This window comes from Hippichthys cyanospilos, chromosome 8 (assembly GCF_059441005.1).
Source record: "Hippichthys cyanospilos isolate Australia breed blue-spotted pipefish chromosome 8, RoL_Hcya_1.0, whole genome shotgun sequence".
NCBI classification, from domain to species: Eukaryota; Metazoa; Chordata; class Actinopteri; order Syngnathiformes; family Syngnathidae; genus Hippichthys; species Hippichthys cyanospilos.
The window spans coordinates 22,653,029-22,674,417 of NC_142376.1; the positions used below are offsets into that span (position 1 = coordinate 22,653,029).

Sequence of the window (21,389 nt, forward strand, 5' to 3'; positions counted from 1 at the left end):
GCCAGACAAAAGAGATAGTTTTTACACTTTCATGTTCTCTGCTATGCTGCTTTCAGCAAATTCACTGAAAATTAGTCAGGAGACTATTGAGACAAAGCGACCATTATGAATCTTAAGTTTCATGACTTCAAATTTGGCCCTGGCCTTTCCACCGCCTCAAAGTCCAATGTCTAGCCAAACCAGTAAAACTTTATGTAATTGGACCAAGATGATCTTCTCTAAATTTCATTTAGGGAGTACAATGCCAAACACACTTTTTTTCCCCATAGTGCGGGCGCCACCTGGTGGCAGCAAACATTACATTTTCATTTATAGGTACCTTGATGAGGCTATCAAAGTAATATCACTGAAGTTTTTTCAGACAGGCCTTCAGAAACACTTAATTTCTTCCATCAAATATTACGATGTTTTGATCATGTCCGTGGTCGATTCAGCAGTGCTCATCTATTTATCATAACAGTTAATGCTGATGTAGTTTGACCCAGATAAACTCATCTTGTCACGACGTCACATGTTGAATGAAAGTCCATTCCTATAGACATCAACAAACATATATTCCATCGTGGTGCTACAATCTCGTGCCAGAAAATATATTACCAAGTCTGTGATTCCATTCACTTACTTGAGCCCGTTGCACAAATGCTAATGAAAATGTTACCTTTTCTAAAACATTGACCTCTACAGTTCGCCTGCATATGCACGAATACATTCATACCCAAATTTGTTCATACCTCGGAACTGTTCATCCTTCAACATGCTCATGTCTGCGAGGGCCCGTTATAGCTGCTTGCAGCTCTAGCCCGAGCAGCTACCGCTGCGAGAGCCCTCTTGTTTTTCTCCAGATTATTATTATTATTATTATTATTATTTACTGTGCAGCGCTTTTCCATTTTTGAGGGCCTAAACATGCACGAAAAGTCACCAAAATTTGCACAGATGTCGGGCTCGGTAAAAAAAATAAAAAAAATAATAAAATAAATATTTTAGTGTTTCCTAAAACAATGAAAAAAAAATTGCTCTGCAGCGCCACCTAAGGTCGAAAAAGTGCAGCTGGTCCCTGTCCGTTTGACATAGAGCTATGAAAATTTTTAGGCATATGTAGGACCTAGAGATCTACAAAAAAGTCAGCGTGAGCCATGTTGCTCAGATGTACAGAAAAAGTTATGAATTTTTAAATGTGCATTTTTGGCCCATTTTTGCACGTTTGCAGGTCCCATACTGCTCCTTGTTTCTCTTAAATGTTTTGCCCAATCACCTTCAAATTTGCTGTGGTCTAATATCAGACATAGGGGCACAACTGGGCAAAATTTGTTGCAGATCCGCTGACATATATGATAGGAGCGTGGCTTCAAATTATGTGTTCAATTTTATTTTATATATATGCCTTTGATGTTTACTTCGCCACATGTGAAACAAACCTTTATAACTCAGCTTTACAAGCTTGGAAAAATCTGGAACTTCACTGACACATGAAGACTCAAGCTCTTAACGCATGTTTTTAAAAAAAAAATCTTCAATTGCTTATAAGGCCACGTAGTGGCAAACAAAAATGTCAGTCTGATGTCTCGCCAAAACGAACAAAGTTGCTGTATTTGGACCCAGATGGTCTTATCTTTTCTAACCTTCATATATTTGATGGGTTTCCAATGCGGAATACACCTTTTAATGTATTTTTTGTCATAAAGCGAGCGCCACCTAGTGGCAGTCAAAAATATAGCATTTTTGAAACGTTTTTATGTGTTTAGCTGAGTCCTTTATAGTAATATCGCTGAAATTAAGTCGGACAATTTTCTAGACAGCCCTGCTGACCTACACCAAATTTTACGAAGTTTCGATAATGGGCGTGGCCTCTACGTCCATTTTCATTCCGAAGTTTTATGGGACCAGTAAAAGCTGCTGTAATTTGACCCAGATGATCTCATCTCCTCACAATTTTACACATTGGATAAAAATCCATTCCTGAAGACTGATAAATTTACATTCCAGTTTAAAGCTAGCGCCACCTAGTGGCTGCAAAAAATGTCATTAGTCGAAAGATTGCAGTCAATCCTGTTTGGTTTGTTCGAAAGCTATGAAAATTTTTAGGCATATGTAGGATTTTTAGACCTACAAAAAAGTCAATAGAAGTGATGTGCTAGGATGTACTGAAAAATTATGAATTTTTTTAGTGTGCAATTTTGCCCCATTCTTAGACATTAGCTGGTCTAAAACTAGTGCTGCTGCTTGCAGCTCTAGTTATTTTTATTATTATTCTCACAAATGAATCGCATTTTTGAGGGCTTTAACATGCATGAAAAGTCACCAAAATGTGCACATTCATCCGGTCCAAAATATCAAATTTGATATTTTGGTGTTTTCATACATAAAATCTAAAAACTTGATTTTTAGTGCCAATTTTACTGGGTTACGGTCTATTTAACCTAGAGCTATGAAATTTTTTAGGCATATGTAGGACTTCAAGACTGACAAAAAAGTTGCAGAGCGCCATATGCTAGAAAGTACAGGATCAGAGAGATTCATTTTTTTATGGGCCTTTTTGGACCGTTTTTGGATGTTTGCAGGTACCAAATTCCTCTTAATAGCTCCTAAACAATTCAGCCGATCAACTTCAAATTTAGCGTGCTCCATTATCAGGCTTAGGGCCACATTTGGGCAAAATTTCGAGAAGATCGGTCAACGTATATGATGGGGGCGGGGCTTTAAATTATGTGTGTCAAATTTCCTTCGCCATGAGCAACTAAAACCCTAGTAACTCCAATGTGCAAGCTTCAAAAGTTCTGAAGCTTAACAGAAAATTTACTTGTCATAGCTTTAAAATATCTGCATGGTTAATTTTCAAATTTTTTATAGCGCCACCTGGTTACAGACAAAAATGTCTTTTTTTTTAAACTTTCATGTATTGTGCTAAGCCCGTCAGAGTAAACGAACTGAAATTTTGTTCAAATAGCATCGAGACTTGGAGGATAAGGGTTTCCAAATTTTACGACTTTGTGACAAAGGGGGTGGTCTCTACACCACCTCAAAGTCAGAGTTTTCCCAAATCAGTAAAAGTTGCTGTAATTGAACCCAGATGATCCTAAAACTAGCAGCCAGTTCCGACCCGTTTGAGGACCTTAAGACCTACAAAAACTTTATAGAGCGCCATGTATCAGGATGTACACAACCAGAGTTATCAATTGTTGATTGAAGTTTTGGCCCGTTTTTGTAAACTTTTCAGTACCAAAACCCTTGACCTGATAAACTTCACATTGGGTGTGCTCCATTATCTGACTTAGGGGCACACCTGGACAAATTTTCGTGAAGCTTGGCCAACATATATGATGGGGGCAGGGCTTGAATTTGCGTGTTTCAAAGTCAAATTTCCTTTGCCATGAGCAACAAAATTCTTAAGTCCAATGTACAAGCTTGAAAAAATCTGAAACTTTAGAGAAAAATTACTAGTCATAACTTTAAAATATCTACATGGTTAATTTTCAAATTAATTATAGCCACCTAGTTACGAACAAAAATGTCATTTTTTTCAAACTTTCATATATTGTGCTTAGCCCGTAAAGCAACTTTTTACAACTGTGATAAAGTATTCCACCTTAAAGTGGGAGTTTGCCCAAATCAGCAAAACTTGCTCTAATTGAGCCCAGATGATCCTAAAACGGCAGACAGTTCCAACCCGTTTGACCTAGAACTACAAAATTTTTTTACGCATATGTAGGACCTCAAGACCTACAAAAACATTATAGAGCACCATGTGTTGGATGTACAGAACCAGAGTTATTAACTGTTGAATGTGCCATTTGGAAGGTTTTTGTATATTTTTCAGTACCAAAACCCGTGACCCCATCAACTTCATATTTGGTCTGCTCCGTTATCTGACATATTGGCACAACTGGGCAAAATTTTGTCAAGATCAGCTAACATATATGATGGGGGCTGGGCTTCAAGATACATGTTTCAAATTTCATTTTTACCCTGCGCTAATCCTGAGCAATTTAAATAAAACTTGGCCAGAATAGCATTGAGGCATGGAACATGAAGGTTCTCCAATTTTACAATTTTTTGCCAAGGGGCGCGGCCATTACATTGTCTCAAAGTTCGATGTCTCGCAAATACCAAAACGTTTCTGTAATCGGACCCAGATGGTCTTATCTTTTCTAAATTTCATATAGTTGATGGGAGTCCAATGTAAAACACACCGACTAACCAGTTTTTTTTCATACTGCGAGCGCCACCTAATGGGAGGAAAAAATGTCATTTTAGTCGAAGGATTGCAGCGAAACCGAGTTAGTTCGCCTTACAGCTACCAAAATTTGTTGGCATATGCAGAACTCTTAAGATCTAAAAAACAATCAAAGACAGCAATACGCTAGGATGTACAGAAAAAGAGATACAGATTTTTGAATTTGCAATTTTGATGCATTGATGGCCATTTGTAAGTCTTCCACTGCTGCCGCCTTCTTTTATACTGTTAACCCCATCAACTTTCAATTTGGCCTACACCATTATCAGATTTAGAGGCACAACTGGTCCAAAAAGTCACGATCCCATGAAATATATGATGTAGGTGGGCTCTCAAAACCATGTTAATGTTTCCTTCGGCCTCAGTGACAAAACCTTTATAACTCAGCTGAACAAGCTTGAAAATATTTGAAAATTGACAGTATCATTTATAGTCATAGGCTAAATCTTCTACATGTCACATTTCAAAATTACCAATAGCGCCACCTGGTGGCAGACAAAAAAGTTCATTTTTACCCTTTCATGTTCTGTGCTATGCCGCTTTTAGTAAATTCACTGAAAAATAGTCAGGAGAATATTGAGAGAGGGAACATTATGAATCTCAAGTTTTATGACTCAAATTTGGGCATGGCTTTTACACCGCCTCAAAGCCCGATGTCTGGCCAGACCGGTAAAACTTAATGTAATTGGACCAAGATGATCTTCTCTAAAGTTAATTTCATGGGAGTACAATGCTAAACACACTTTTTTTCCCTCGTTGTGTGGGTGCCACCTGGTGGCAGCAAAAAATTACATTTTCATTTGTATGTACTTTGAGACATTCAAAGTAATATCACTGAACTTTTTTTCAGACATGCCTTCAGACACGCATAATTTCTTTCACCAAATATTATGTTTTGATAATGGCCGTGGCCTATACAGCAGTGCTCATTACAACAATTTATCGTAATAGTAAATACTGATGTAGTTTGACCTAGATGATCTCATCTCGTCACGACTTCATCCGTTGAATGAAAGTAGTTTCTTATAGACATGAACAAACATATATTACATCGTAGTGCTAGAATCACCTTGTGGCAGAAAATAATATAGTACTGATTTTGTGATTCCAATTATTTAGTTGCGCCCGTTCACAAATGCTAATGAAATTTTGACCTTTTCTAAATAATTGACTTATACAGTTGGCGTGCATATGCACAGATACATTCATACCCAAATATGTTCATACCTCCTACTGTTCATACTTCAACGTGCTCAGGTCTGCGAGTGCCCGTAGGCAAAATATCAAAATTATTTAGTAAAAATTGCCAAATAATTTCAGATTTTATACGTTTTTGGCAAACACTTGGGCAGCATCACAAGGGCATTTTGTGCACTACCTCACCTACCCAAAGCACATTTTGAAAAGTACGTTATTTTGAAACATTAAAAGAACACGTTACAGTTATGTTGCAGGCTACCTGTTTCAGATGACTAGTATGAAATAATAAATGTCATATATTATATTCTGCAATGAAGTTAGAGGGCCGATAAACCCTGAGAGTTTTCATGCAAAATTCAGTTTTGGTCATGTTAACTGGATTGTTCTTTTGCCCACTGTAAGAAATGTACTCCTCAGATTGATTTTCTTATGTTTCTTAATTTCTTTAGATGGTCAGGTAATTCCACTGGTGGAGTTGTCAGCAAAACAGGTAGCCTTTCACATCCCATTTGAGGTTGTGGAGAAGGTTTACCCCCCTGTGCCAGAACAACTCCAGCTTCGAATTGCATACTGGAGCTTCCCCGAAAATGAGGAAGATATCAGGTAAGTCCATTTATTTCAGGTAAAAAGAAACATGAAATTTTATAGCGTAATTAGGGCCTGAGCCTGAGCAGCGACGGCTGCTGAGTCCCTATTTAAATTTTAGGATTTGTACTTTTTCTTTGAGGCCAACCAGTGATCTCTGTGAGGTCCTGATTGTTTATGTAGAATTTCCTGTGACTATTGGGGCCCGAGCAGCAACCACTGCTTGTCCAAATATAACCAAAAAACTAACAGAAAAAAAATTGTCAAACAAATCTCAAGACGATGATCATTCTCTTTGCTGAATGTTGTTACTTTTCGACAAAGGTTTTGACCTGTAAGTCAAGGTCAATGTGACCATAAAAGTTGCATTGCCCTGACACAGATGATTATGTGTTTTCAACATATTACTCATTTGACGAGAGTCCAATTCTGAAGACATCGCTGAACTTATTGTCATTGTAATGGTAGCCACTTACTGGTTAAATAAAACAGATGTATCTTTCATGTATTGTGGCTTAACCTGATCTACTTCATTTTCTCTGAAGTGTTTTTACGCCATGATTTCAAATTTTATCAAACACTGCTGCCGAGGCAACTGTTAACCCACCAAGAAAGCAACACTAATTTTGAGTGTCTGAACAAGCATGGTAACTTATAAAACTTTGCACAACCATTTTGCACAACTTTGACGTCCCTTTCTGTTTCCACACTGTAGTGTGTACCAAATAATTGAATACTTGACAGTAGCACTTTCTTTTGTGTCAACAGATTTATTATCAGCACTGTGTGTGGCATCTAGTTCTGATATTTAAAACATATACCATGATTTAATATTGTGCAAACAAACAAATTTCCTACACAGCATTTGAAATTATAACATACCTGGGGTCAAAACCATTTGCCCTTCCGGGTCAATCCTCCCTCACCCTACCCATGAACCTGGAGCTTATATAACCAATAGCTGCATCTCAAGGATACGTGTTAGATGTTGCATTTGGCCCTAACACTTCGGGCCTAATTGTTAAGGTGGGCCTAACAATTCAAACAAAGAAACAAAACAATATGGGCCAAAGATGTTATGCTTCCTGAACTAAGCAAGATTTTGTCACTGACCTTTCAACAGTGCCACCTTTAGTCTGCAATTTTACAGAACACACTGGAACGTGTAGGTCTTGAAAGATTTCCAGTGCTCTGCCAAGTGGCCAAGACCCACGAGGAGGCGATGTGTCCATGATGACCACAAAATTTTCAATTGCCAAACTCATTTTCTTTTGATTCCACTTTTGCCTTGCAAAGGCAAGTATTCCCTTATTCATCTTTTCCATAAAAAAATCGGAGCGATGCTGTACATGCCTCAGTCGTCCTCTCACATCCTGGTCCTTTGAGTCGAACACCCCAGGTCGTAAAGCTATTTTACCTTTTGAGAGAAGAAAATGGTTTGGTCTATGTGGCTCCAGGCCATTGTGAGCATCTGATAGTTTGGTTATTGGATGATCATTTAAAATGGCCACCACTTTGCAGAGCACAATATGCAGTCCATCATCAACCAACCTTTGCTGCCATAGGACAGAATTGAAAACTTTCTCACGAGATGGATCTTATGTTCCCAGAAGCCACCATGATGTGATCCTGTTGGTGGGTTCAAGCTCAAACGTAGGCCAGCATGTCACAGAACTGAATCAAAGCTTGGCAGAGCATCCTTCAGTTCTCTTTCCGTTCCAACAAAGTTTGTACCTGCTGTAACTCAACCAAAATAATCTCACTTCTCTAAATTTCACATACAGTGGGTCCCTGTGTTACGACCTTAATCTGTTCAGCGGCTAGGCTTGTAACTCGAATTCGCCGTATGACGGGCAATCCAAACCTATGTTGATTAGTGAATGCGTGCAACACGTGCAAAAACCTTCGGTAAAGACATCACGACTTTATACACATATTTAAAATTAGTAACATAATTTACTGTACAGTTAAATTAAATAACAAATATACAAAGGAAAAATGACATTTACCTTTGGGGCGACGTGACTTGAGCTGGTGGAGGCGGAGGGGAGCAGAGACGAACCCGCAGAATTTTTTTTTTCCTTAAACGAGAACTTTTTTAAAACGAGAACTATTTTTAAACTTACTTTTTTTGTTCAAACGAGAACTTTTTATCACGAGAACTTATTTTTAAACGAGAACTTATTTTTAAACAAAAACATATCACTGACGATTTCCTTCTCTTTCATCCATAATAGAAGAAGCCTCTCCATTTTATTGTTGACCGAGGCAAGGAAAGTCATGCCCTTAGAACACTTGTTTGCTTTAATGGTTTCTTGTTTTTGAGAATTGTATCGATTGTCGAGCTTTACGGCCATACTCACTAGCAAGGTTAACTATGCGTGCGCCTCCGTATTTTTTTATTATCTCCTGTTTCGTTTCTATTGTCATCATCCTCTTACTTCTTCCTTTACCACCACTTGCAATTTTAGAAGCCATGTCTAACAGATAAAAGTTTGCAAAGTCTTCACCACACACCGACCAGCTCGTGCCATCAAGCAAGATGAGTTTGGCCAATGGCATATCGGCATTTCTGTGATTGGCGTGACGCCGGCCAATAGCATATCGGCATCTCCGTGACATGCGAGAAAAGTTGTTTTTGTTGATGCAGCAAAGCGAAAAAAAATAGCGCGGATACACTGACTGGCATGTTGGATGGTTCGTAAGACGAATGTTTTTTACGTAAGAGGGGGAAAAAACGCCGTGGTCCACGTCATAAGATGAAAAATATGTAAAAGCTAACGATTGTGCAGCACTGACACCACAGTATTTAGCACGGTATCGGCCACTTGATTGCAACATCGAATTTTTTTTTTTTTTTGACATCCTCTCCCAGCAAGCCAAAGGTACACCATAAAAGGATTTGTATTGTAATATACGCTATGATAATAATAATATACGCACCCATCCTCCGTCATCCTATGCAGGTCCCCGCCGAAGAGCTGCAGGCTTAGCAGCGTGTGCAGATATATAGAACTGCAGACTTGCTCAAAAAGTCACTGCTGTACCTCCTCTAGCATTTATTTTTCTGACTGAGGAGCAGTTAGGCCTTCACTAAGATGAAAAGGTTACGCTGCTCAGCTGCTAGGGCAGGGGTGGCCAAGTTCGGTCCTCAAGAGCCACAATCCAGCCTGTTTTCATTGTGTCTCTTCAACTAACACACCTGATTCAAATGATTAGCTCATCAGCATGCTTTGCACAATCCTGATAACGACGCTGATTTGACTCAGGTGTGTTGGTTGAAGAGATACATTGAAAACAGTCTGGATTGTGGCTCTTTAGGACCGAACTTGGCCACCCCTGTGCTAGGGCCTCGATGTCAATGTCCTTGACCGCCATCACCATCATTGTCAATTTGTTTCTTCAACGCTGTAGCAGTTGATGAAGGCCAGAGCATTGGTAACTTGGCTCATCCTTGTGAACATGTCCCTGTGGCCGTGCAAGATATGGTGCAGCGTGCTGTTAGCGATCCCGACACCATCGTTGGCCATGGCGGGCAGCACTCCAAGGACAGGGTTGTACCTTAGCAGGGTAAGAAACTGCCAGTTCTGATCGATGGCGTCCTTGTACAGAGAACTTCCAAAACAAAAATAAATTAAAAACTTAAATTTCTGCCACAGAAATATTTTCAGGGCCCAAGTTTCTTTTATCTTCAGCTTGTCATGCACAAAACTTGCTTGATCTTCTCCTTGAGATCCTCAAGGGAGGTGAACTTGTCACTGTCCATGAACTCGTGGTCCATCTGTACCGATCTCCTTGCTGTCTGAGGCCGTGGACGTGGACCTCTTGTGGGTGGTAAGCGCCTGCTGCATGCAGGATAGGAAGGCCGTGTTGTGGTTGGTTGGCACGGCATCCTCAACAAGCCGTTTCCTCTGCCTCCCTCCATGCACTGTGGGTGTTGATTTAAAGTCACTGTCTTTGAAGTGCAAGGAGCAGCAGTAACTTTCGGCACTTGGGTCATTCTTCCCGTCCCTCTTCTTGAGCCACCTGGCCCTCAGCTCGTCGTCCCTGGGAAACTCGTGGAGAGCGATTGGGGTCCACTTGGCCGCCTTCTCCTGCTCGACTGCCTTGTTGGTCAAGTAGCCCATCTTGCAGCCCACAACCCAACATTTTTTCCCCGTGGTGCATTGAAAGTTTTCAGATTTAAATGTAACATAAAATAAAACTTTTTATTTAACTTTATTGTAAGGACGCAGACATATCTTAATTACTAGATGTTTTGCCCAAAAACCCCTAAAAAAAAGTTGCAACCAGAGAACTCAACGTTTATTTGTAAGTATGTGTCCCATTGCAAAAATTATGGACAAACGATAGCACTGCAACAACCATGGATTTACACCACAGCCCCCCCAATTTATATTAAGTGCCCACAAATTAAATGGCCATATCATATGTAGTCTCCTGTCCTTATGGTGGTTGCTGTGTGGTCCAATACCACCCAGTGCTTAAACCTCACAGCCAAACACCCAATGTTCCTTCGGCAGCAAAAAGTAGGCACAAAAAGTAGTCCAAACCACAAACAGCAGCTTCCCTTGTTCATCCTCGCATTTCCTCTGCCTGTCTGAAACACAGTCAGAATCTGAAGGTCCAACTGGAAGTGTTTTTGACTATTATGAGGGCCTCCGTCTATACGGAGCTCTCAAAGCACCTGTAGATGGACGCTGCAACGATGGACTCACCTTTCTGGTTCTACACTGTAGTCTGTAACAAATAAATGACAACTTGACAGCTTCACTGTCTTTTGTGTCATCATATTTTCTATCAGCAGCAGTGGGTATGACATCCGTATCTACGTATTCAAAGCATAAACCATAATTGAACAAGTGTAAACAAATTTCCCACACAGCATTTGATATTCTAACATAACAGTGGCCAAAATCATTTGCCCCTCCGGGTCAATCCTCCTTCACCCTACCAACTTAGCGCCATCTCGAGTCAAAAAACCTTCTCAGCTTTTGATACATAGTTCTACGAAAATGGGTAGGCAACTTTGAGACCGACAGAAAAGGTCAAATACTAGTAAGTACAGAATATGACCTATGAGTCTTTAAATGTTCAGTTTGTTTTTTTGTTTTTTTGGACATTTACAGGTTTCATACTTTTGACCCCTTGTTCTTTACAATTTATTTAAATTTAGCCTATACTATCTCAAGATCTCGTAGAACTGGGGAAAAAAAGCTTGTCTTATTAAAATATTATATAATACTATGCTCTATGGGACGGGACATCATATTTGTTTCTGTTGTTTTATTGCTATTCTCATTGCTATTTATTAATTGCTCGAACATGGAATTCAGTCTACTACTCGGGAGTGAACGGAATAAAAATTTCATTGTGTGGTATAATAATAATATACATATGACAACAACACTCATGAATCTTGAATTTTGGGTTTCATAATTCCATAGTCATAAAGCACGAAATGGTCAATAACTCCCAAACTTCAAATGTATCACCACAAAGTTTGAAGCACTTAAGAAATCAGCACCACACACCCCAAAAAACCCCAAACTTCACATTTATATTAAGACTCACAACCCAAAGACTATTTCACAATATTCTTAGCACCTAGCACCATCTAGTGGTGACAAAAACACTTGTTTTGTGGTTTTTTTTTTCTTTCATTTCCAGAGCATGATTCTATTCTGTTCTCCATCCATCCATCCATCCATTCATTTTCTATAGCTGTGTATCCTCAATGCAGGCTTACTGGTTCCCATCACAACTGTTTTTGGGCACTACGCAGGGGACACCCTGAACTGATTGGCAGTCAATTGCAGGGCACATAAGGACAAACAATCATTTATTTGCCCAATCAATATATCAGTGTTCACAAGAATACACACAGAATTTTTTCATAGGGCGATCCGTGCAGCCTGAACCATGGGGATTGTTCTGTACTGACTGATCCACTCTTACCTCAGGCCTAGTAATCATCTAAGGACAACTAACAGTCCTTGACTGACTCTCTGTTTAAAGGGTTAAAACGTCCCCTTAACCCTGCGCAGCTCTAACGCTGTCTTGCTGGACGACGAGCATCTGCGTAAGTCAGTGTCAAAGGATACGTCCTGGTTCTAACAGCCTAAATTCTAAGGCGTCTATCCGATTTAAGTTACCCCACAGTCTCATCGAGTAACCCTAGAGATGAGATCGTGAAATAACCACGCCTTTTTCAAAGCTGCTCCTTTCATCTAGATCAGGGGTCGGCAACCCAAAATGTTGAAAGAGCCATATTGGACCCCAAAAAAACAAATATGCCTGGAGTCGCAAAAAAAAAAAAAAAAATTAAAAGCCTTATAATGAAGGCAACACAGGCTGTATGTATCTATAATAGCTATATTAGCCTACTATCAAAATTATTAAGTTAACTATGAATACATAATGAGGCTTCATGATTAAATGTTTAATTTTCCTGCCGTGCATCCTGTCGAAAATGACGCACCACATGACTACTCTGTTGTGCAATGCCGCCTCAAGTTTAACTTCATTACAATATTAATGAATTATGTTTCATTGCTTTGATGAAATTAAATAAAGCTGATTTTTGAAGGTTTTATTCATGAGGATTTGAAAAAAACAACAAAATGGAACTTGCATAACGTGCCCCTTCTATGGCCAATAGAGTGCAATAAAACGCAGCCTGCATTTATAAAAATAAAACATCAGCCGCATACCTGCATAAACGCTCAGTCTGTTCAATATCGATCACATCACACTTAACAGGCAATTGAGTATGCTGGCGCTGAATTAATGTCCTTGATATGTTGATCGGTGATGTTGCCTGCCATTTTAATCGTTCTTTCCTTCACTGTCTTGGCGGAGAGGGGCGTGTCTTTTTTTATCATTATTATCCCGGTTTTGTTTATGAACTCTGTAAATGTGTTCTGCTATGTTGATGAATGACTCCATGTAGTCACCATCTGTGAACGGTTCACCACGTTTTATTATCTCCCGGGTTGCAACGAAACTTGCAGCAGTTGTGGAGTTTGGAGATCCAATCCACTTCTTAAGTATATTTTTGCACTCCTCTAATTTCTGCAGAAGTAATGCAATTGCACTTTTTCTCTCATTGCCAACTGGGTACTCAGCTGCAAATGTAGAACGCCTTCCCTGAAAATGTTGTTCCACATTGCTCTTTTTGTTATTTGACATTTTTGCTACAGAGCAAACATTCAGGCAATCCTTCCGCATTGGCAACGGATGCAAATGATTTGGTCCAAGAAATGTTGAATCATCTGTTCTCCTCAGTTATTTTTCTCTTTTTCCCTTTGGGATCAATGGCTCATGGCCGTCGGTTTGTTTACAACGGCCACTTGCCTAGCATCCCGCCCTGCTGATAGAAATGCGTGTTGCAGGCTATGACATAATTCTTCGTTGACAGAAATGGTGAAATATAATATTTATTCTACACATTTTTACAGCATTGGAAAACATTAATGTTTTTTAGTCATGTTTGTCCCCCTACAGAAACCATATTAAAACAAAAAAAAAATTTCTCCCCCCCATCTTTTTCCATTTTCAAACATTTTTGAAAAAGCTCAATGAATCAACATAACATTAAAATAATATAAGCTAAATACTAATTTTCCATTACACCGACCCCTGATCTAGATCATTGCACTTGTTATGACCAGGAGGGGGTTCAGCAGTCTTATACGACTACTCGGATAAGTTTGACTAAATACAACCAATGTTGACTAACTATGTTATATTCAAGAACGACATTGCCGATGGTGTAGGCAACAGTATTCATTCACTTATAGAAGACTAGGAAGGTTTCTAATTATAGTTAGTAAGAAGGACAAAGATAGAATGTAAGATGAATTTTGTAGAGTTTTATTTAGCGAAAACAAAGCAATTAAAAGTAGATTACAGTATCAAAGGTAACGTGGCTGGGCAGTACCACGCCCCCTTAACACACATAATAAAATGTAACAATAAAACAATATCTTCTCTATTAGTGATTATCTAATTCATGTAGTATCTCCAATCAAATATGTATGTAAGGAATCAATGCTAAGATAAAACCAAGAATTAAAATTAAAAAGTAGAAAGGGTAGAAAATCTCTAAACGGTCTGTTTCAAATATTAGATGGGAATCAAAGTGATCAGTGTCATTTCTCATAAATTCCGAATTAATTACATTATTATTTGCGGAGTAATCCTTAGAAGGCTAGTAAGAATTTAAAAATGTCCACTTGAGAGAGTGAAAACACCCTTGTCCAACTTAGAGTCTTGCATCCGAAGTCTGGAGTAGGTCCTCACGCTCTTGACTGGCAAAAAGTAAAAAGGGAGCCTAGAGTCTTTGTGCTTGGGCCTATTATAGGTTTCTATTCCATGACTCGAATTGTAGCAGGTTCCAGAAGCCTCAGTGACACATGGAACTTACTGGAAACTGTGTACGCACAAACTTACTGGAAACTGCGTGCGTGTCACTTCCAAGCGGAAATAGATGTTTTTCTGGTTTGTGCTCATGAGTGATGCACGAACATGAGCAGTTACTGGAAGAATTTAGTCATATTTCTCTTAAGTTGCAACCAGATGTTTCCTGTTTGTGGTTTTAATGACGCCCGAACATGAACGTTTACTGGCTTTGTTTCCCATCTAGCAACAGACTTAGAAGTTTAGGGACTTTCCATTCCTCTTGTTTACTGGACTTGTGTGACATACTGAGTTCCAGTAACAACAGTTTTCAACAGGATACAAATAGTAAATATTGTTGTAAACATTCTAAAGGCAATAACATGTCTTTACAAAATAAAAATGTACATAGGCCTATCACTTGTGATCAATCAACACATAATATCAGCAGTTACAGAATACACAGTAAGCATGAATATCGCTAAATGCTCGTGTTGATCTTGTGGCTTCATAATGTGTTTCCATTATGAATTGCTTGTCACTGACTAAATATCATACAATAGGTTGCCTTCATAGCTGGCGAATTGATGAATTTATATCTGCAGGTTCTTTCCTGGAGTGTGACCAATGTAAGACGTGAGCATCACAACGTATCATAAACTGTGACACTCACATGCCCATTGACCCCAACACCGGATTTATCTTAATTCTTAAAAGCAAAGTTTAATCCCAAAGAGGGGGTGGGTGACTGCGGGAAAGGGATGCATGACAAGCAGCCTGCTCCCCAGTCACCATCCCCAACCCTGGATCCCTCTTAATACGTATAGTCGATTTCACTTCAAGTTCTTAGTCCTAAAGAGGGTGCGAGTAAGATTGGCGCAAGTGATGCATAACATGTGTCTGCCTGCTCCCCTCTTACAATCCCCACCTCTGGATACTACATGGTGCAAAACATGTTGGGTTGAAGCTTTTTCCCCAACGTGAGCCCAGTATCAACGCGTGACAAACGCAATTACAGATATGCTATTTGCCTACTGGATACTGTGCCTCATGACGGGCTTCTTATCAACAGAAATTCGATATTGGTGCTTAATCCAGTCGAGGCCAATTCTGACTGGTATCTCAAGACAATAATCAAACAGTTACATCACATCAACGTGGCGCACATTTCCATCGTCTTTGCTGCACCACCTGCACTCACCACCTTCGTCGCCCTATACCACCAGCCTGCTTCAGCCACAAGTCTTACGAAACCTGATGAAACAAATTGTTGTTCATAAACCACTTTAGTGATTCCATGTTTACATCAGGCTAAAGTCCAAATTTACAGAGCACACAGCGATGTAAAACCAAGCCATGATACATAAATGTGTGCTTCCATGTAGGTGTTTTTGTGTGCACTATGTATGTGTGAGTCCTTGTGTGTACTCTAGTGGGTCTCCGTCTCTTTTTCTTATTGAGTTGAAGATCAAAAATATGTTTGTAAACTTTTGGAATAAGAGAGGCATGTGATTCTGATGGGTGCCAGTGCTAATCTTAGTTGGCCCAAGTTTATTTTCTCTATTTTGATTTTATTTCCCATCTTTTTTCCATCTACTTAATCTGATTGCAGGTTGTATTCATGCCTGGCAAATGGAAGTCCAGACGAGTTTCAACGTGGTGAGCAGCTGCACCGGATTGGAGCATTGAAAGACCCTCTGCAAATTGGTGGGTTTAATTGCCAGTTTTCATTGACACAATGGCCTGCCGTTCTTGAGTGATTCTGTTGAAAACTGAACTTTTGCACAGTGTGCTGAGTTCGAAAACTTGTCTTTCCAATAGCTCTGACACTTGTTTTTAATTAAAGGTGCGCTATCAAGATTCAAGAGTTTTATTTTCATGTGCTTAGTAATACTACACAATGAAATCTTGGACACTGTCACCATTGGACACTGTCCATCTTCGCTAAACAAAGCAGGGCTGTAAAAAACCTGCTCGTTATATTCCATACTTAATATAGCTGTTGTCTTTTTTCACGACATGTTGCATTATTGTGTTACAAATTTGCCGTTCATAGCTGTTGTCTTTCCACCCCGAAGGATGTTCTAGGCTTCTGTGGAAAGTTTACCATCCACTGAAGCACTTATTTTGGTTAGTTCCCCACTGTATTTTTGTGAGTAAGTAATGCTGTAAGTTTAGCATTTCACATGATTAACAAGCTTAGTGACTCCTTGGTTCGCCTCTGGTGAAAAGTGCTAGTCGTCTCAAGTTTTTCACCACAAAAGAAAGGATCCAAATGATACAACTCGTTTTGGTAATGATGCGCACGCATATATGAAGTCTGTGCTGCAGTGGATCACGTTTGTTTAGCATCAAGCATTAAATAAATGACATCCAGGAATTCGGGCCAGAGTGACGAAGATGCAATGCTTTTTTTTTGTTTGTTTTTTTTATTTTTATTTTTTTATTATTATTATTTTTTATTATTTACAGCTCGGAGCTGGCATATGTGTGACCTGTAGAATTCCACAGACTTTGAGACTATTGTGTAACCCTCAAAATTCTGGAATTGGTGGTGCGAAATAATACAAATAATGTTGCTGATATTCATTTTACTTACTAACCCTAATCCCCATGTCAGCTGTTTGTGACTTTGCTGTTTTATTTGTTGTTGTTTTTTTAATGTATCTGTCTTAATTTTATAAATAATTAAGCTGCCTCTGTCACCTAGGACCCCACCCATCTCTAACACGGACTGTTCACTTTCCTCCCATTGGCCGGAGATCCAGAAGTGTGAAAAGCAGAACTAGCAGACTCAGAAATTTTCTTCCCCTCTGCCTACAGACTCCTCAACAGCTATTTATAGTAGAATAGAAATGATATCACTCTCATGAATCGCAAACACATGGGCTCACCACCTGTGGGAGGGGCCATAGGGGTATGGTGCAAAGTGAGCTGGGCGGCGGCCAAAGGCGAGGACCTTGGCGCGCCGATCCCCGGGTACAGAAGCTAGCTCTTGGGACATGGAATATCACCTCCCTGGCGGGGAAGGAGCCTGAGCTGGTATACGAGGCAGAGAAGTTCCGACAAGTCGGACTCGTCCGCACACACAGCTTTGGCTCTGGTACCACTCCTCTCGGGAGGGGTTGGACTCGCTTCCACTCTGGAGTTGCCCGCAGTGAGAGGCGCAGAGCTGGTGTGGGCATTCTTGTTGCCCCCCAGCTCAGCGCCTGTACATTGGGGTTTACCCCAGTGGACAAGAGGGTAGCCTCCCGCCGCATCCGGGTGGGGGGACGGGTCCTGACTGTTGTTTGTGTCTATGCACCAAACAGCAGTCCAGTGTACCCACCCTTTTTGGAGGCCTTGGAGGGTGTGCTGTAGAGCGCTCCCTCCGGGGATTCCCTCATTCTGCTGGGGGACTTCAATGCTCACGTGGGCAATGACAGTGAGACCTGGAGGGGCGTGATTGGGAGGAACGCCCCCCCCCCCGATCTGAACCCGAGTGGTGCCTTGGTTTTTGGGCTTCTGTGCTCATCACAGATTGTCCATATTGAACACCGTGTTCAAACATAGTGGTTGTCCATATGTGCACTTGGCACCAGGACACCCCGGGCCGCAGTTCGATGATCGACTTTGTGGTTGTATCATCGGATTTGCGGCCGTATGTTTTGGACACTCGGGTGACGAGAGGGGCGGAGCTGTCAACTGATCACCTGGTGGTGTGTTGCCTCCGATGGTGGGGGAGGATGCCGGCCAGACCTGGCAGACCTTCACGATACGTTTGGGTCTGCCAGAGCTCTGCCACCGTCTGGCAGAGTCCCCTGTCAGAAGAAGTTTCAACTTCCTCCTCCGGCAGAATTTCTCCCACGTCCCGGGGGAGTCGGGGGACATTGAGTCCGAGTGGACCATTTTTCGCGCCTGCGTTGTCAAGGCAGCTGATCAGAGTTGTGGCGGCAAGGCTCCCCGAAGGCTCTGGATGCTGTAGGGCTGTCTTGGCTGACATGCCTCTGCAACACCGTGTGAACATCGGGGACAGTGCCCCTGGATCGGCAGACTGGGGTGGTGGTCCCCCTTTATAAGAAGGGGCACCGGAGGGTGTGTTCGAACCAGAGTCATCACGCTCCTCAGCCTCCCCGGTAAGGTCTATTCAGGGGTGCTGGAGAGGAGGGTTCGTCAGGAAGTCGAGTCTCAGATTCAGGAGGAGCAGTGTTTTTTTCGTCCTGGTCGTGGAACAGTGGACCAGCTCTACAACCTCGGCAGGGTCTTCGAGGGTGCATGGGAGTTCGCCAACCAGTCTACATGAGCTTTGTGTACTTGGAGAAGGCATTCGATCGTGTCCCTCGGGCATCTCTGTGAGGGGTGCTTCCGGAGTATGGGGTACCGGACGCACTGATATGGGCTGTTCGGTCCCTGTACGATCGATGTCAGAGCTTGGTCCGCATTTCCGACAGTAAGTCAAATTTGTTTCCAGTGAGGGTTGGACTTCGCCAAGACTGCCCTTTGTCACCGATTCTGTTCATTACTTCCTTCTCAGTCGGACTGATTCCACTAAGACGTTCTCGTCTCTCCCTTATTTTGTACTTTGTGAGTTTTGTTTGTACTTTCACGTTCCCTTTTTGGACACCCTTGTTTACCACGCCAGACGTGCGCTTTCTGTTGAAATAAACTCTTTGAACTCAACCTCTCGATTTTCGGTCAGGGTCCTTATCCTGTTCGGGCTCGGAGGTCACCCGTGACAGTTCCTGCCCTCACCTATGGCCACGAGCTGTGGGTCATGACTGAAAGAACAAGATCCCGGATTCAAGTGGCCGAAATGAGTTTCCTGCGCAGGGTGTCCGGGCTCTCCCTTAGAGATAGGGCAAGAAGCTCGATCATCCGGGAGGGCCTCAGCGTCAAGCAGCTGCTCCTCCACGTTCCCTTTTTGAACACCCTTGTTTACCACGCCAGACGTGCACTTCCTGTTAAAAAAAACTCTTTGAACTCAACCCCTTGATTGTCGGTCGGGGTTCTTATCCTGTTCGGACTCGGGGTCACCCGTGACAGTTCCTGTCCTCACCTATGGCACGAGCTGTGGGTCGTGACCGAAAGATCAAGATCCCGGATATAAGCGGCCGAAATGAGTTTCCTGCGCAGGGTGTCCGGGCTCTCCCTTAGAGATAAGGCAAGAAGTTCAATCATTCGGGAGGGCCTCAGCGTCAAGCCGCTGCTCCTCCACGTTGAAAGGAGCCAGCTGAGGTGATTCGGGCATCTGGTCTGGGAGCGCCTGGGGATCCTTCCGGAAGAGCTGGATGAAGTGGCCGGGGAGAAGGAAGTGTGGGCTTCCGTGCTCGAAATGCTGCCCCGCGACCTTGACCCTGGAAGACAGCGGTAGAAGACAGCGGTACAGACAGCTGTAACGATGCCAAGACCATGCACCTTAGTTCTCTTTTTTTTCTTCACTGTTAATGCTGCTCATTCTTTTGCACACCACTTTGTAAACAGCTTTATCTCATCTACCATGCCCTTTATTTTATCTACCATGCACACTTGCACATTATTACTGTACATAACCTACCCATTTACGGTTCATACTTATGCTCTGCCTTTTATGTGTTGTTTATACCTTGTATCTTGTTTTAACTTTTTTAAAAATTAATTAATTAATTAATTAATTCTTTTTAACAACATTTGGACAGATACATAAGAATTTCATTGTATGGAGAAAGTTGTTTTGACACTATGCACATGACAGTAAACACTTTGAATCTTGAAATATTCATATTGTATGACAAATTTGCAGTTCAAAGCTGTTAGCTCACCACTTGAATATGGTTCTAGCCAGAGTTTTGTGGAAAGTCTACTGTACACCAAAGCATTTATTTTCTGTTCGTAGTTCCCCACACTCGATTACTCTCAGCGATTAGCAAGCTTACAAGTCACAACCCCTTTTTCCTGACAATTCCTTTTGTAACCACTTTGGCAGTGTTTTGTGTGACCTAAGGTCGAGATATTAGTCCCAAAATGATATATCATTCAGCTCTTGCAGTGGTGGCTTGTATTTAGGAGCAGCAGTCTGTCACTCCTAAATGAATGGAGAGAAAACTCTTTATAGTAGGTTTATATAAAAGACATAATGTTTAAATAGTCACATTGCAGATGTCTTTTTGTTTTTGTTATTTCTGTCAGGTTTCCATCTCAGTGCTACTGTCATGCCCAGTCAGTCTGGACCATCTAAAGGCTCCTACAACATGGCAGTAATGTTTGATCGCTGCCGCATCACCTCCTGCAGTTGTACGTGTGGTGATGGAGCAAAATGGTGTGCCCATGTGGTGGCACTCTGTCTCTTCAGAATTCACAATGTAAGTTGTAACAGCATGACTGACATGAAGTATTGCAAATAAATTATAGCAATCCATTATTAAGACATTTTTACAATGAGAATAATAATAATTTATCAGTTCATAGAATTAAGTATTTTAATAAATCACAGCCGTAGTGTATAGATTTTCAGTAATCCAGGTCATGTTACTGTATCTGCAAAAGTTGAAATCAGGCAAAAGACTTTGCTTGGTTTTTGAAGACATTTTCAAATTTTTCCAAATGTTTTCAACTTGTTGAGTGCATTGACCAAAATATTACATTAAAAATATTAAGTACAGAATATCAGCAGTTTTGGACTGTGCAGGCTGTCAGAAATTATGCCTGTGTTGTCCGCTCGACCGAGCAAACATTTTAACCATGTGCGCTACAGGAACAGCTCCAGCAACACACTCGTGAATGGTGCCACAGGAATCATGTGTCCCAAGACCACATATAGACCATATTATCTTTTTTTTTTCTTCATCTATTTTATGAGAGTGATCCAAGTCTCCGAAGCAGGACTTTATACTAAAACAGAAACTAATTAAATAAATGAATACTTTACACCACTCATTACCTGTAATAGTGCTCCATAGTAGCCAAATGTAAGTATCTTCATCTTTTATTTCAACAAATGCAATCATTTTATCCA

At 41.0% G+C, this 21,389-nt stretch overlaps 1 protein-coding gene across 4 annotated transcripts in view; it reads left to right on the forward strand.

Annotated features, from left to right (window-relative positions):
- zswim8 (zinc finger, SWIM-type containing 8) overlaps positions 1 to 21,389 on the forward strand; it is a 174,251-nt gene that overhangs the window by 3,975 nt on the left and 148,887 nt on the right. For all 4 annotated transcript variants that reach the window (XR_015866487.1, XM_088422255.1, XM_088422253.1 and 1 more), the window contains exons 2-4: positions 5,884 to 6,037; positions 16,032 to 16,126; positions 20,564 to 20,736. Coding sequence is in view for 3 of the 4 variants with exons in the window: in XM_088422255.1 (XP_088278381.1) it covers positions 5,884 to 6,037; positions 16,032 to 16,126; positions 20,564 to 20,736 (422 nt within the window). In the remaining variant the exon portion in view is untranslated. The remainder of the gene's footprint in view (positions 1 to 5,883; positions 6,038 to 16,031; positions 16,127 to 20,563; positions 20,737 to 21,389) is intronic.